This window comes from Hyperolius riggenbachi, chromosome 2 (genome assembly GCF_040937935.1).
Source record: "Hyperolius riggenbachi isolate aHypRig1 chromosome 2, aHypRig1.pri, whole genome shotgun sequence".
NCBI lineage: Eukaryota > Metazoa > Chordata > Amphibia > Anura > Hyperoliidae > Hyperolius > Hyperolius riggenbachi.
This window is the reverse complement of record NC_090647.1, coordinates 363,523,743-363,538,430: the sequence shown is the minus strand read 5'-3', so window position 1 is coordinate 363,538,430 and position 14,688 is coordinate 363,523,743. Positions and strand designations below refer to the sequence as shown.

General features: G+C 44.5%; 1 protein-coding gene across 3 annotated transcripts in view; it reads right to left on the bottom strand.

The window, feature by feature from the left end:
- AP4B1 (adaptor related protein complex 4 subunit beta 1) overlaps positions 1-14,688 on the bottom strand; it is a 247,618-nt gene that overhangs the window by 27,455 nt on the left and 205,475 nt on the right. For all 3 annotated transcript variants that reach the window (XM_068269704.1, XM_068269703.1, XM_068269705.1), the window contains 2 exons: positions 8,483-8,630; positions 6,784-7,280 (listed from right to left, as the gene is read on the bottom strand). In XM_068269704.1, coding sequence (XP_068125805.1) covers positions 6,784-7,280; positions 8,483-8,630 — 645 coding nt within the window. The remainder of the gene's footprint in view (positions 1-6,783; positions 7,281-8,482; positions 8,631-14,688) is intronic.

The window sequence follows — 14,688 nt, the reverse complement described above, 5'->3', positions numbered from 1 at the left end:
CCCTTTTTCACATAGCCCACGCGACAGTGAAGCTGGATTGGGGAGTGGGAGGAATCCAAGAAAGGGTTGTTGGGGTTATGAAGGATCTCCCAGTCCCTGTGTTGCTGGGGACTGATTTGGGCAAGCTTGTGTCCTACTATGAACCTGCCATGACCGCCTTGTCGCTCACGGAAGGAGACGGACTCTCCACCCACCACCAGGTACTTTATACACTTGGGGGAGCACCAGGGGGAGGTGGGTTGAATGTGCCCAGTTCAAGGGTACCAGGTTCAATAGTGCCTGCTTCAAAGGCACCTGAGTTTGATGTACAGACTGTCTGTTGTGATGATGCTGTAACTGTACCTGAGTTTACTGTACAACCTGTCTGTAATGAAAAAATGTCTATACCTGTCAATGTCATTACTGCATGCAATGATGATTTGAGTAATGTCCGCCTGTGCCATTCTGACAGTGTACCTGTGCTAGCAGTACCACGCAGCTGCACTGCTCAGAACCCGAGCTCAGAACAGGTGGAGGGGGTTCCGGCCTCCTCCCCCTCCTCTGACCGCAGGGATGAGACCTTTCAGCCGCTGGCCTCGTGTGACATGAGCCAGTTGGCTGAAACTGACAGCGCCGTATTCTCAGCCGCACTACAACGTGACCCAAGCCTGGAGGTGCTCAGGCAGCAAGCCGCTGAGCCCCTCGCAGACGGGGCCGCTTTCAAGGTGTACTGGGAAGGTGGGAGTCTGTACAGTGAGTCTGTACAGCCCCATACAGGTAGATCCCACGCGAATACCAAATGGCTTGTGGTCCCGAGTGCGTTCAGGGGACATGTGCTGAAATCCGCACATGGTAATCCTCTGACAGGGCACTCAGGGGTCCGCAAGACACTTGCCGGTATTCGGAAACAGTTTTATTGGCCCCGGATGAACAGGGATGTAGCAAACTACTGCAGAGCATGTGCCGTCTGTCAGGAGCTGGGAAGGTCCAGGGATCCCCGCGGGGTTCCCTTAGGTCCACAGCCACTTAGCAGGGGAACCCTGCGTGGGCTGGCTGTTGACCTAACCAACCCACTGCCCGTTGTCAGCAGTCCCGGCAGACACCACGTCCGACTGCAGTGGCGCAAACGCCCTGTCCAGAATGGTCCATGTCGGGTCAACCCTGAGGGTAGCAGACCGCGCCCGGTCCAGGGGAACCGAGCCACAGGCTCCAATAGGTTTTCCCGCCGCACCGGCAACCCGAGACCCGTCAGCCAGGTTGGCCGACACGCAGCGGGCAGCCGACCCCAGAACGCCAACGGGGAACTAGATCAGTTCTCGCAGGTTAGCGGCAACGACACACATCTTGCTGATGAATGTCTATCTGCCTTCTCCCCAGGGAGGGCTGTCACGGACGGTTGCGGGGCCGCAGGCGCGTCCTGTAACCGCCCGTGAAGAAAAAGCGATCGCACTCGATTCCCTGCATCGATTGCGCTTCAAATCGATACAATCTGGGTTGAGTGTGTAGGGGGAGCTGAAGTCCTTTTCTTAGCAGAGAGAGCACCATCCTAAAGGCTGGATGGCTCTTTTGATATGCTAATGAGCCTGGGCCCAGAGAGCCCCTGGCTTCAAGCTGTGCGGATGGCCCATCCATCAGGTATAAGGTGACACCTAGCTGATCTCATGTAGATGTTAATTAACCAAGGGGTGATCAGGATGCCTAGGTGCAGCCAGGCAGGCCACAAATCTCCGGGAGGTCTTGACACCTTGCTCACTGGTAAAGATCAAAGGGAAGTCAGCTGTTAGCAGCTAGAACACATCCTGAATAAACCTGAGTCTCATAGCATAATCCATAACTTCCCAGATCTGTCATATTTCTGGGGTTCCTGAGATGGCAGCTTCGCCAAACGTGGGGGAAGTGTAGCATGAGCCCCGGTGCTGGTTCTGAGGAAGTTTCAGAACATTCTGAGGTAAGGACTGCCAGTTAGGCAGTTTGAAAATGCCCTGATGATACCACAGGGGTCCCACCCCTCATGTCTGGTATCAGGGCGCTGGGTAAATCGAGACAGACCTGAAAATGTTAATAAATCTGCCCTGACCTGTACGGTTCTGTGAGATAGAGCCCATATATGGGTAGATATGATTTCTAGCCCCCAGGACAAGGGGAGGGCTCATCTCATCTTCTAAGGGGGTGTATGGCTCCCCGCCCTCACTCCCTCCTACTGAAGCAGGGGCATAAGAATGGCAGAGGACCCAAACTCAGGGTCCTCCACACTGAAACATCTTGAACTCATCAGATGCCAGCTTGAGGATATGCTGGCATCCACCTGGTCTGAACTCTGAACTCAAATTGAAACCCAGAACTCTGTTTTCCCACAAAAAGGACATCTTTCCAGGAACTAAGTATTTTTCTCCCTTCTTTTATTTTTTATACTGGCTATTACTGTCTTAATAATTGTGATTTTAATAATTGTCTGTATATATTAATTATTTATATTGCGTGAATAAACGACTTTCTCCAAGTCATTCACTGTCCGCTACCCTGCTTATCAGCACACGCAGAACTGATCCCGGGTCTCTGAAGATACGCTACTGTTTGTTTGTTGTTGGCTAGACAGAATACCGTGTGTTTAACCGTTTTATTCGCAGGACTAGTCAGTCAGTTAGTGGGCTCCACGGTCCCATGGTAACCGCGGTGGTGGCAGTTTACTCTGAACCAGTAGGTGACGTTGTAATTACCCGTGTCTCACAGGCTCCCTTCTGAGTTGTCTGCGGCTAATTTTTAACGGTTCCTGCGCATTGACTGCGACCAGAGTTCGCACGATCTGTGCGCTGGCACCGTTTAGAAGGCTAAGTGCGGTCAGCCACTAGGGCTACTGTGACAGTAAATATAAGTTTCAGTTTACAAATACGGAAGATTAACGTTTTAAGAATTGCCGATCTCATACACATTATTAAGTGATTTATAAATTCTTAAAACACTATTTCTAAACGGAATTTTCTACACAATATTTCAATAAATGATAATACTGTTTATCGTTTACACCACGCGCCCTTTTTTCCCGATGCCCTTTTTTGATGTACGCATATTACCACAACAATTATGGTGCAGACTGATTCAAAAACATAAAAAGTTTAGCACATACCGAAACTGTACTAAGCAACCATTACAAGGCAATTGGACCGTATAACAAGTAGGCTGCACGGAATCATGAGGTTGTATGAGGATACGTAAAAAGTAGAAACAATGTTACAGTAGATATTGCATTGTTATACTAATAGAAAAAAGAGATTACAGCAGTTTAAAACTGACAAAATATTCAACAAAAATGTGTTTTCCTACTTTTTATAACCCATACAATTATCATATTTGCTTTTGTGCACAAGTATTCTAATTCATTTATAAATTATAACTTCCCAAAGTTCAGTTTATTTACTTTAAAATCTGCTGGTGCATTTTATTCATAACTGTTGTAATTCTGTTTTAAATGCAGCCATCAGTGATTTCTGAACGGTGTTTCACTCCAGGACTCATTAGCATAAGTTTCTCCACAGCCAGAGACTGTTTACTTAAAGTGAACCTCCGGACTAAAAATCTACTCAGCAGAACTGAAAAGGCTTGCCGTTTCTTTAACAGTTTCACAGCATCAGAACGTTTTTCTTACCAAAGCTTCATTTTAGCTGCATTTTTAGCTAAGCTCCACCCATCAAAGAAAAAAAGCCTGGGCTTTTTGTTCCCTGATGCTGTGCAGAGCATGATGGGATTTCCTATGTTGTTATTCAAGTTGCCTAGCAACTGGGAGAGATGCTCAGCACACAGGACAGTTGAAACTGTGTCTCATGCACCGTCACCTCCTTTCAACCAAAAAGATGGCTGCCATCATGAAATCAAACATGTGCCTGTTCTTTTAAAACAGTGTGGGTAAGAGATTATATTACCTATTTTAATTAACATAACTAATGTAACTTAATGACAGTATGTTTGTTTAGGCTGGAGTTCCTCTTTAATTGTATCAAGTAAAGAATGTATACAGAAATAACCTAATTACCAGTTTGGATGCTGCATTCCCTGCAGGAGAAAAAGTCAGTCACACACCAAAAAAAAACTATTGTGTTAGTATATTATATGCTGTAAGTAATATTTTAGAGCAAAGAAGAAATACTGGGTTATATTCCACTTTAAATAACAGAAAATTAGAATACTGGAAAGCTAAAGCTAGGTTTCCACTTATGCATTTTGTGTCAGATTTTTCTCTAAGAAAATTTGCATTGATTTGGCAACTAATGGTAGTGAATGGGACCGTTTCCATTTAATGCAAATTTTCGTATGCGTTCGTACACGTGAAAACATCTGAGGTCCTGCATCATTTTTTCGGACATCGCATACAATGCTTTGTATAGGCAATGCAAATTGTTGCGTTATTTGTGCAAAAAATTCGCATTAGATCAATGGTTACAGGAAGTTGCCAGCAGTCATTACTAACCTGTTACTAGGCAGATTATGTTATGTTTAACGAATGCGTATGAAAATTTGCGTAAAAATTTACATGGAAATTTTCACCAAGCAGAAAAATCTTATATGATTTTTTTGCAGGCAAAAATATGTCACGCTACAGTGGAAACGTAGCGCAAGTGTTCACATCTTTCTGGTCACATTAATTTAGTAATAAAAATAGAGAGGTTGTCGTGTAAGGTGCTCATTGTACAAGAATGTTTACACTCACAGTGGAGAGCATATGTGCATTTAGGTTAAATAACAATCATTCTGCAAGGTTGAGGACACAAATCTGGATGAACAAATAATTGTGCTAGAAGACATCAGCACAAAAAATACTAAATTTGTCTTAATTATTAATAATTCTGCATATTATGCCCATACTTCTTTCAATAAATATACATTTAAAAGAACTGTCAGGTAGCTGTACTAGCTACATTTGCTGTTGACATGACAGTGCAATTTCTGAGAGCCATCTGTCCAAACGCAATCTCTTAGCTCATCTCTCACGTGAAATAGTCAGGAAGTAGCTGGGAGGGAGCAGCAGCCAGTCTTCTCCCTTGTGTACTCAGATCACATGACCCACCCACTAACGTCTTAAAGATTAACTCTTTGTGGACAATATTGCAGCATTACAGCTCAGCAGAATCTTGTCTCTTGCTTCCTGATCATAAAAGCATTTAAAGTGTACCCAAGGCGACATGTGACATGATGAGATAAACATGTGCATGTACAGTACAAAACATTAATAACCAGGCTGTTTTACTTGATTTATTTTGCTGCCTGTAAGAGTTAATTTCTAGGCATGACACCTTCTGTCATCTCGGTAGTTTGTCAGGAATATGGTAAACATCACTGATAAGCTTATTACAGCCATAAAAGTTTTCCTGGCTGAATACAACTTCTGAGGGCAGGGAAAGAAAAAACATGAACTACTGGCCTTTTTCTAACTCTGGGACACTTAAAGAAAACCTTTAATGAAAAAAAAAAACCCTCTGGGGGATACTTACCTCGGGAGGGGGAAGCCTCTGGTCCTAACGAGGCTTCCCCCTTCCTCCGGGTCCCGGCAATCCAGCGCTGTAACCCCCACAAACAGCGGCGAGGTAAATACTTACCTACCGCGATTATGCGCAGGCACACTAACAGCTCTTCGTTCGAATTAAGGCAAAAATAGCCAAGCCCGATCGTCTCCGGATCAATCGGGTTCGCCTATTTCCACCTTAACGCGAATGAAGAGCTATTAGTGCTCCTGCGCAGGATCGCGGTAGGTAAATATTGCCCATGCCTACTTTTAAAGGCTTTGTCGAGAGACTTTCGGGGGAGCCAACGCTGGATTTCCTCAGGCTACAAAGGACGGGGAAGTCTCAGTGGGACTCTGAGGCTTCCCCCTCCCGAGGTAAGTATCCCCCAAAGGTCTTTTTTTACTTACAGAGTCTCTTTAATAGACTGCCACTGATTTGAGATTGTAAAACCTTCAACCTACTTTGTAAATGTTTAAATATTAAAAAAAAAACCACCTGGGATTCTTAGTCATTTTTAGGAGTAGGAGGATAAATATAATTGTTTATCTCATCAGTTTATTTTCACCTTGGGTTCACTTTAACCATTCCCACTTCCAGCCAGTACCTTTATAAAAAGAATGCGTTAAAAAGCAGTAAAAGGGTGGGCTGGATGTTGAGAAGTATATATGGCTTTTAGAAACACACCTGGAATGGTGTGGTAAGGATTAAATGCTTTATTGCACATTAAGCAGGAAGAGACTACAGCTGCAGTGCTGGCCACTATAAATGAGTGCGCAAAATGACTGTTGCTTCCAGGGAGTGGCATTCTGTACAGGCATGTTCTGTTTCTGTAAAGTGGAGTGGAGGGACAAAGAATAGTGCACAACAAAGCAGAATGGAACAAGAAGGGTAAGTGGCAGAACAACAGGGGGCCGGATCTCTCAGACATATCAGGGCCATTGAATATACTGTATACACCAAGATCTTGCCAGAGGCAGTCCCGATTGAGAAAAATCTAGTGTGTGTGTAACAAGACTTTAGAGTCAATTACTTCCAGCAGAAGGTGGTGAGTGGAGCCACTCTGCTGGCAAGAAGGAACTACAGAAGCAGGCCACTAAATATTTCAAACACATTTTTTTTGCAAAAAGCACAGATGTGCAATTATTGCTAATTGCTAATGGATACACATTTACAACTACATGCATTAAAAAAATTAGAAGTTATGACTCTGTAAGCCCAGCTTTACCTGTAGTCACCAGAAAAGTGAGGGGAAGCACCAGAGTACTTACGCATTCCAACTTTCTACTTTTGTATTATATAAGGGATTTACCTATTGCAAAGATTGCGGTGTGAGCAAGCTGTGTGGACACATCTGTGCAGCAAACTCTGAGTTCTTCAAGTATGTTGTGCACATTTTCATCATTTACCAATTCACACAGGATGTCAATTTTTTGGTTCTTGATGTAGTGTGGATCATTGTATGAGCAGAAAAATTTCTTGTAATGGCCACTAAAATGTCCTGGTAAGCTGCGTAGGATCTCTCGCACGTGACATAAAGCAGCAAAGCACATCTCTCTGCTTTCGGAGGAGCAGGCAGCAAGCAATGGGCCTTTCAGACGGACAAGGACATCTGTCTGCACATGAGGAAACTCTTTTGCCAAAACCAAGAAGAGTTTTGTTGCTCCCATAACTACACTGATGTGGGTGCTCTTCAGATAGCTGTCCAGTATATTCAAAATATCAAAAACCTCTTCATCACTCCGTGGTTTGTATCGAAGCAGAAACATCAGAACCTCACTTTGTCCCCAGTGATCCAGATCAGCCACCCTAAACAAAATATACAAAGGAAAGGTTGCAGTGGTTGGATCTGACGCAGCTTAATGGTATATAATGCAGACATCAATACTAAACTGGTATTGTTGGATTGCAAAGAGTGTTCAAAGTTGGTTGTGTATGGGTAGGGTGTGTGGTAGGTACCACTCTGAGGTCCACTCTGGTGGTGGTATGATCTGACAATAGAGATGAAAGACTAGGCTTTCACCAGGCTTTGGTTTAGCTTGATAAAAAGGGAGGCTTCTCTCCCTGAAACGCATTGCAAATACAAATTTAAACTTTGCAAACATGGTCCTTGCCATGTCTTGCCACTCACACCCCACAGCAATTCCTTTACTCATACGGGCTGCTTGCGACCTGCTCATTACTAAGTTGCATTGCAGCGCTGGGAGAAAATGGTTTAGCACGCTGTCCAGCCCCAAACACTCCCACCGCTCACTGGACTGCAGCGCAACCGCAGAGTGCAGGAGCTGCATGCGGCCAGTTAATGCAGGTATCAGCTTCCCAAGGACCCTCAGCAGAGTATAGCAGGAGGCTTAAAGAGCTGCATGCCTGGTCCCCGGTGAAAGGGACAAAGCTAAACCGCTAGGAACCCTGTACAGGCTTACCAGCCACCAATACAGGTGAGGTTACTGCCCACCAAACACCTCTAACACCACTGAGTGTGCTCTTTTTCTTGTCATCTCTATTGCCAGATCATCCCACTACCAAAGTGAACCACAGAGACACCTTACTACACACCCTACCCATACACAGCCTACTTCAATCCAAACCAAAGTCAAACATCCATTTACTCCACTGATTTGGAGTCTTTCTTTCTTCCTTCTCATAGTACAGTTATAATGGCATGCCATAAACGCCATTGACCATCAGGTTTGCAGGCCTCCCCTCAGTCTTGGAGCTATGCCCCTTGTTCAAACCTCACCCGAACCAGGGGCGGATGCTCTGTCTCGTCTATGTGCTCTCTTCGATCCCACACCCGAATGCAACAGCTGCGACCAGCAGCATTCTGGGCATGCCCAGCACGGAAATATTTGTAACCGCGCATGTGCAGGAAGCTCTCAAATGAGCATGCTATGGGGAAGTGTGTACAAAGAGGGTGCACATGCTCAGTGTTCATCAGTGCAGTCTAAGACATTGTGTTAGTATGCAGCTAAGTTTACAGTAAACAAGTACAGAGCTATTTAGGAAACAACCTGTTAAGAAGATGATGAGCGATAGGCTTGTTAATCACAACTCCACCTTCTGCTCTTAATATTTCTTCTAGAGCTCGCAGGCAGTTCACTAAAACAATAGGATCTGGATCACGGAGTAAACTATACAATTCATTCACAATGGCTCCATCTGAAAGATAAATGTACAAGAGCAACATTAAAATACAAAAAAGCTAACAAGACATTTTGGGCAATTTGTTATAAATGTATACGTGGATGTATGGATTCAGAGTGTAAACTGCTGCTACTACAGGCAGTGCTAAAATACTTAAAGATTTCTTTTCTCAGCCAAGAACTGCTAATATCAACCCAGCTTGTATCTAGTGTCCGACTAACACATGGTATTCAATAGCACACTTTTTTCACAAGGCGGGTAACTTAAAGTACAGTGATACGCAAAGACGAACAATACCATATGTTAAAACAACGAAACATTTGTAAAACGATTTTCTCTCGTAGGACCCAATGTCTCTGTGTAGTAATTTAAAAGTTAGATTAGAGATTTCATCTCAGTTAATGTACAGCCATATTACAATATTTCTGATGCTGTTGCAATGATTAGTGCACGCTGTTGTCCACAGAAATTACATATGAACCATGAGCTATTAAATGCAGCTTTTCCCATCCCTGGTCAGCTTACTTCAGACAGCATGAAAAGCTGTGAGGAAAACAAAACATTAAAGGTAGGCGGTGCCTGCACCAGTCAGATGAACCCTTGACCAGGGCTGTCTATCAACAGTCGAAAAAGCAAAACTGTCTGTTTCGGGTAGTACTGACTAATGCAGCCACAGAAAGCATATAAACACTGCAAAGGATCAGGGGCAGTCAGTAACTGCAAAAGAAACAAATAGATACAATTATTGTATACTAGGGACCTTAGCCCTAGGTCTGTTACCGCCGCCACCGGTCAGCGTGCATCCGCCGCGTGTGCGTGCACATACGCCCGCACCCGCTCACCACGCAAGCACACACGCCCGCCCGGTACCCTGGCTGTCCTGCTCCCATCCCCGAACGGCTGTCCCTGCGGCACATGTGCAGACACAGGGAGGGACGCATACGAACACGCGCTCACGCGACGTAGAGACACAAGGGTTTTATTAGGTAGGATAACAATTACTATAGCGGTGTTATCAATGGGTTGTTCATATGATTCAGGGGAATCGACTGAAATTCTGGCTTAAAAATTAAGATTGTATCCTACATGGGGAAGCTGCAGGCTGCAGTAACAGCTCCAGGTTTATGGACCTGCCCAGCTCTCCACTTAGCCTAAATTGCCATCTCATTCAAAAACATGTTTCTTGTCGACTGGTAGGTCTATTATAGGTTCCAAGGCTCTCTCTTGCCAGCATAATTAAAAAATAAGCACCGTACTGGACATGCTGTTATAGATACTTCACACAGCTGCACAGTACACTGCCAGTCAGAGGTGTAATCATGTTTACGGCCTAGTGCACACCAGATCGTTTCGGCTGCAGTTTGCGATCCGCTTGTGGGTGCGGATCCGCTTGGGTATTGTATTTCAATGGGCTGGTCCACACCAGAGCGGGAGGCGTTTTGCAGAAACGCATACTCCCAGGCTGCTGCAGATTTTGGATTGCGGTGGCGTTTCTGCCTCAATGTTAAGTATAGGAAAAACGCAAACCGCTCTGAAAAAACGGCACTTCAGAGCGGTTTGCCAGGTGTTTTTTGTTACAGTAGCTGTTCGGTAACAGCTTTACTGTAACAATACATGAAATCTACTACACCAAAACCGCAAAATGCTAGCTGAAACGCTACAGAAAGAGAAGAAAAAGCATTTCATAATCTGCTAGCATTTTGCGGATCTGCTAGCGGTTTTTGGTGTGCACCAGGCCATAGGCTACAAAAGGCCCATGTATTGGGCGGCTGCTGTCCAAAAGGGTGGGAGGACATGGTAGTGGGGTTGCTGCATATTGGAAAGGAAGCTGCAGATGAAGAACACCACATGGAAGAGGGAAGCTGCTGCCCATGGAAGCTGTACAACAGCACCATCTTCCCCCTTGGGCTCCGGTGGAAACAGCCGAGGCCGATCAAGTCTGCTCTACTGCACAGACATCTCATGCCTGTACTGTAGAGCAGACCCAATCGAGCTTGGCTATATCCACTGGAGCACAAGGGGGAAGATGGTGCTGCACCTGTGCTGGATAGCAAAGGTAAATATGCCAGCGTGCTGCAGGTGCTACAGCGCCTGTGCACATCCGAAGACAACCTTGTCAGTGGATTTTTGGGGGGAGTCATCACTTGATCGGGGCTACTGCAAAGGATGATTTCCCCTCATGAAGTAAGTACCACACAGGGCCACATTTTTCTTACAGATTCTCTTTAATTCCCACAACTACATGAGAAACAGTTCTCATGTTGATACACAAAAAGAACAAGGATAAAGACCAAACGGACAGGACTGTAGCGATCACCCCATTTCATTGGTGAATATTACTTGCCGTTATTATATTGGGAAGAGTAAGTCTACACCTCTAGGACTCAATGCATTATGATCAAACTTTGTTTTGTATGAGGAAAAGAAGCTTAGGGTAACGTAATCCTAATTTTTCCAGTGTTTTATAGCAAAGGCACCTGTCACTGAAACCAACGTATTTGAGCAAGTTTCAGCAAAACCACAAGAATTTGTAAGATGCTTGTGGTAATGCAAAGGAAGAATTACACCATAAAATGAAATGGGAAAAAAACTACCATGCTGAAAAACGGATTAACGGACTTGCTTCACTTCCAGCTACAATTAAAATTGGGTATACGCAACATCATTTTAACCATGAAGAGGCCAAGAACTTATTTTATAGTGCTCTCTAGCAGTGGCATGTACAGTATAATGCCTGTAAAACAAAGAAATGATTGGAAAAAATCTCTCTCAAACATAGAAGCCATAAGTAATGAAAAAGTTATTTCTGCATCAAAAGTGAATGAAATGTCAAAATCCTCAGGAACTTTGAGGCTACTTTCATACATGGTGCAGTGCGATTGTCCTAAGGCATGAGATCCCACTGCAAAACAATTGCCACCGCACCATTTCCCCTTGCACATTACTGTTCGGCAGACTGTCAGGAACTATGTCACAGATGTTTTGTAGCTCTGCGCCTGCATGTTGCAACTGCAGTCATGCTTTCACACATATCGCATTGCGGCATAATCCGTGCAGTAGGCACAAGCCGGTGGGCACAGTGGCCACCATATTTCAGCAGGCGCCATCTGCGGAGGTCAGGAGGGCACAGCGATCCAAGCAGGAAGCATCCCAGAGTAATGCACAAGGGAGCTGACTCGCCACATGCACACAGGTACCGGGACTTCAGTGCTCAACACGTTGTTGGGGGACAGAACACAGCAGAGAGGCAGCTGGCAAGTGTAGGATCACTGCTACATTATCCATACACTCCACAATTTTCTCCCCATGAGGGGGGAGGCTGCCTAATGGGATCACATCTGGCTATGGGGAGGGGGAGTGCCTAGAACTGGGGGTACATCTGGCTTTGGGGAAGGGGCTGCCTAGAACTTGGGGCACATCTGGCTATGTGGAGGGGTGCTGCCTACAACTGGGGGAATATCTGCCTATGGGGAAAAGGGCTACCTAATGGTAGCACTTTTGGCTATGTGGAGGGGTCTGCCTAGAACTGGAGACAAATCTGGCTATATATACTGGATAGGAGGATGCTTCATACTGAGGGCACAACTGACAATTTAAATAATGGAGGGGGTTAATACGTGAGTCAGTAATTTTTTTCTGTTTTTTGAGGGGATAGTGGGTACCTCGCCTTATACGCAGGTCAGCTTATACACGAGTATATACGGTATATGATTTTGCACTATAGGTTATAAGATTTTAACTTGTACTAGAGATACATCCATTATTTTGGACCCACAGATTTGCACAACCATACATGTACCATTATCTTGTAGTAATCAGAATTTTTCCTTTTTAAAACAGAAGGCATTTGCAATTTTTCAGGTTGGAGTGAGCATATATTGTACAGAGTTTTTAGTAAGAGGGCTTTTTGATCCATTGTAGCCTCTTACACACTTCTAGACTTTCTGGTTCCTCATGAGCTTGCTGGGCAATCTTTATTTCTAATAATAAAGTTCTGTTATAGCTTTGACCCAATCTTATGAGTGGTGCGATTTTTTTATGGGGCAAGCTTCTTTTCTCCCTTGCCCTCGTGAAAAGCTGCGGCAGGGGAAGAGTACTGCGGAAGAGTTTGAAATGGGCCCTCAAGCAAACTTGTGACTTTATAAAAATTAAAAAAAAGTTATATACTTCAGTAGAGCGAAGCTTTTGGATCCTCCAGTGGCTTCTCCCATCCTTCTTGAATGGCTCTTCTGGCTCCTGTCCGTAATAAAGCACAGCTGCACTGCACAGGCACACTGATGGCCTGCGCTGTTGCACAGAGCCACTCAAGCCTGGAGGAAAAAGCCATGCACAAGCAGCTCCTAGGTGCTGTGCAGGCAGCCCTGAAGCCGGCACAGTGCAGTCGTGCTTATTCATGGATGGGAGCGCAGCTGCGCAACCCTATTTGACAAATCGGTCCAGAGGTCCTGCAGAATAACGTGGTTCTCCAATAGTCATTGCTGCCTGTATGGCAGCTGCAGTATATCACACAGGCATATCACTTCAGCGGTGTTCTTTCAAAGGTGGGCTTGTGTGATGCACTGCAGCAGGTCACATGGGCCCTGTGCAACACAGCACTACAGGGAGGGATAGCAAGAGAAACAGATTTGTATTTGAAGCACTAGTTTTAGCCTCCCAATGGAGGAATTGCAACAGTCTACACACAGGAAAAGCCGAGGGCCACATCAATAAACTACAAATTGCTCTAGGATATGAGGCAAGCTGCTAAAGGGTTAAATATGTTTTTTAAAAAAATGTTCAAAATCCTGGGGCTAAGCTTGGGCTCAAAAACATATACTCAGCTTAAAAAAGGAAAGCCCCAGAAATCTATTGAGGCTTCCCGCTCTGCTCAGATGTCCCCCCTCGCTGAGCTCCCCTCCATATTGGGGCAACGCTCCTTCTCTTGCAGCGTGGCCATGCAGTAGACACGCAAGTACGGCCGAGCATGTGCAGTAGCACGGAGCCCTCAGCCTGCCCATGTGTGGGCGGGCTCGCCATGATAGAGGGAGAAGAGCTGCGTGGCGTGAGATTAGCGACAATGCTGCGCTCAGTGACAGGGGACATTTCAATAGAGAGGGAAGTCTTAATAGTATCCGGAGGTTTCCCTCTCTTAAAGTAAGCATCTAATTTTGTACCTGAGCTTTGGCTCGTGTACACTTTAAGAATGTAGTCTTTCATGACTATAAAAAACCCATAGAGCTTCAACATGTGAGAGCAAAGAATGACAAAATATCTGATCAATGTTGGCTTTCATAAGTATAGATAATAAACATATATTTTTATTTTTCTGCTGAACTTTTATTTTTTCACCGATTCTTGTAAGTAAGTAAGGAAATGAAACCAATTGCTCAATGCTTAACATGTAAGTGCAGCTAACCATACCAACACTCACTTCCCATATTCAAAGTAGTACAGATGCTTACACAGCTATGTTTCCCACCCCACAAGATAGCAAGAGATTCTAGACAGCAGAGGCATTGCTACACTGAAGACTCCAGTTGTATATTTACAGTTAGGACCATAAATATTTGGACAGAACCAACTTTTTTCTAGTTTTGGTTCTGTACATTGCCAAAATGAATTATAAATGAAACTATTTAAATGCAGTTGAAGTGCAGACTTTAAGATTTAATTAAGTGGGGTGAACAAAACGATTGTATAAATATACCTATATGTGAGGCAGCTCAAGCATTTTTAACACAATCCCTTCATTTCATTTCTAATACTTGGTTGAAAACCCTTTGTTGGCAATGACAGCCTGAATACAAAATTAAACGATGAGTAGTGCAATGACCATTAAAAGGTCGGTGTACCCCACATACGTGGGGGAGCCACTCTGAGAAACACACCTCTAGCCAACTCATATAAAAACTCAAGGTGTCTTCCAAAAAACAGACTGAATTTTATTGAAATATTCCAAAAACGTACAACCATAGAAAATCCCCCTTATCCCCCATTAACAAAAAGTGACAAAACGGCCGTTTATAAGACATCAGCTGATGTTGCACCCATTCTCACTAACATGCACACATATACACAAGTGGCCACTTGCAAA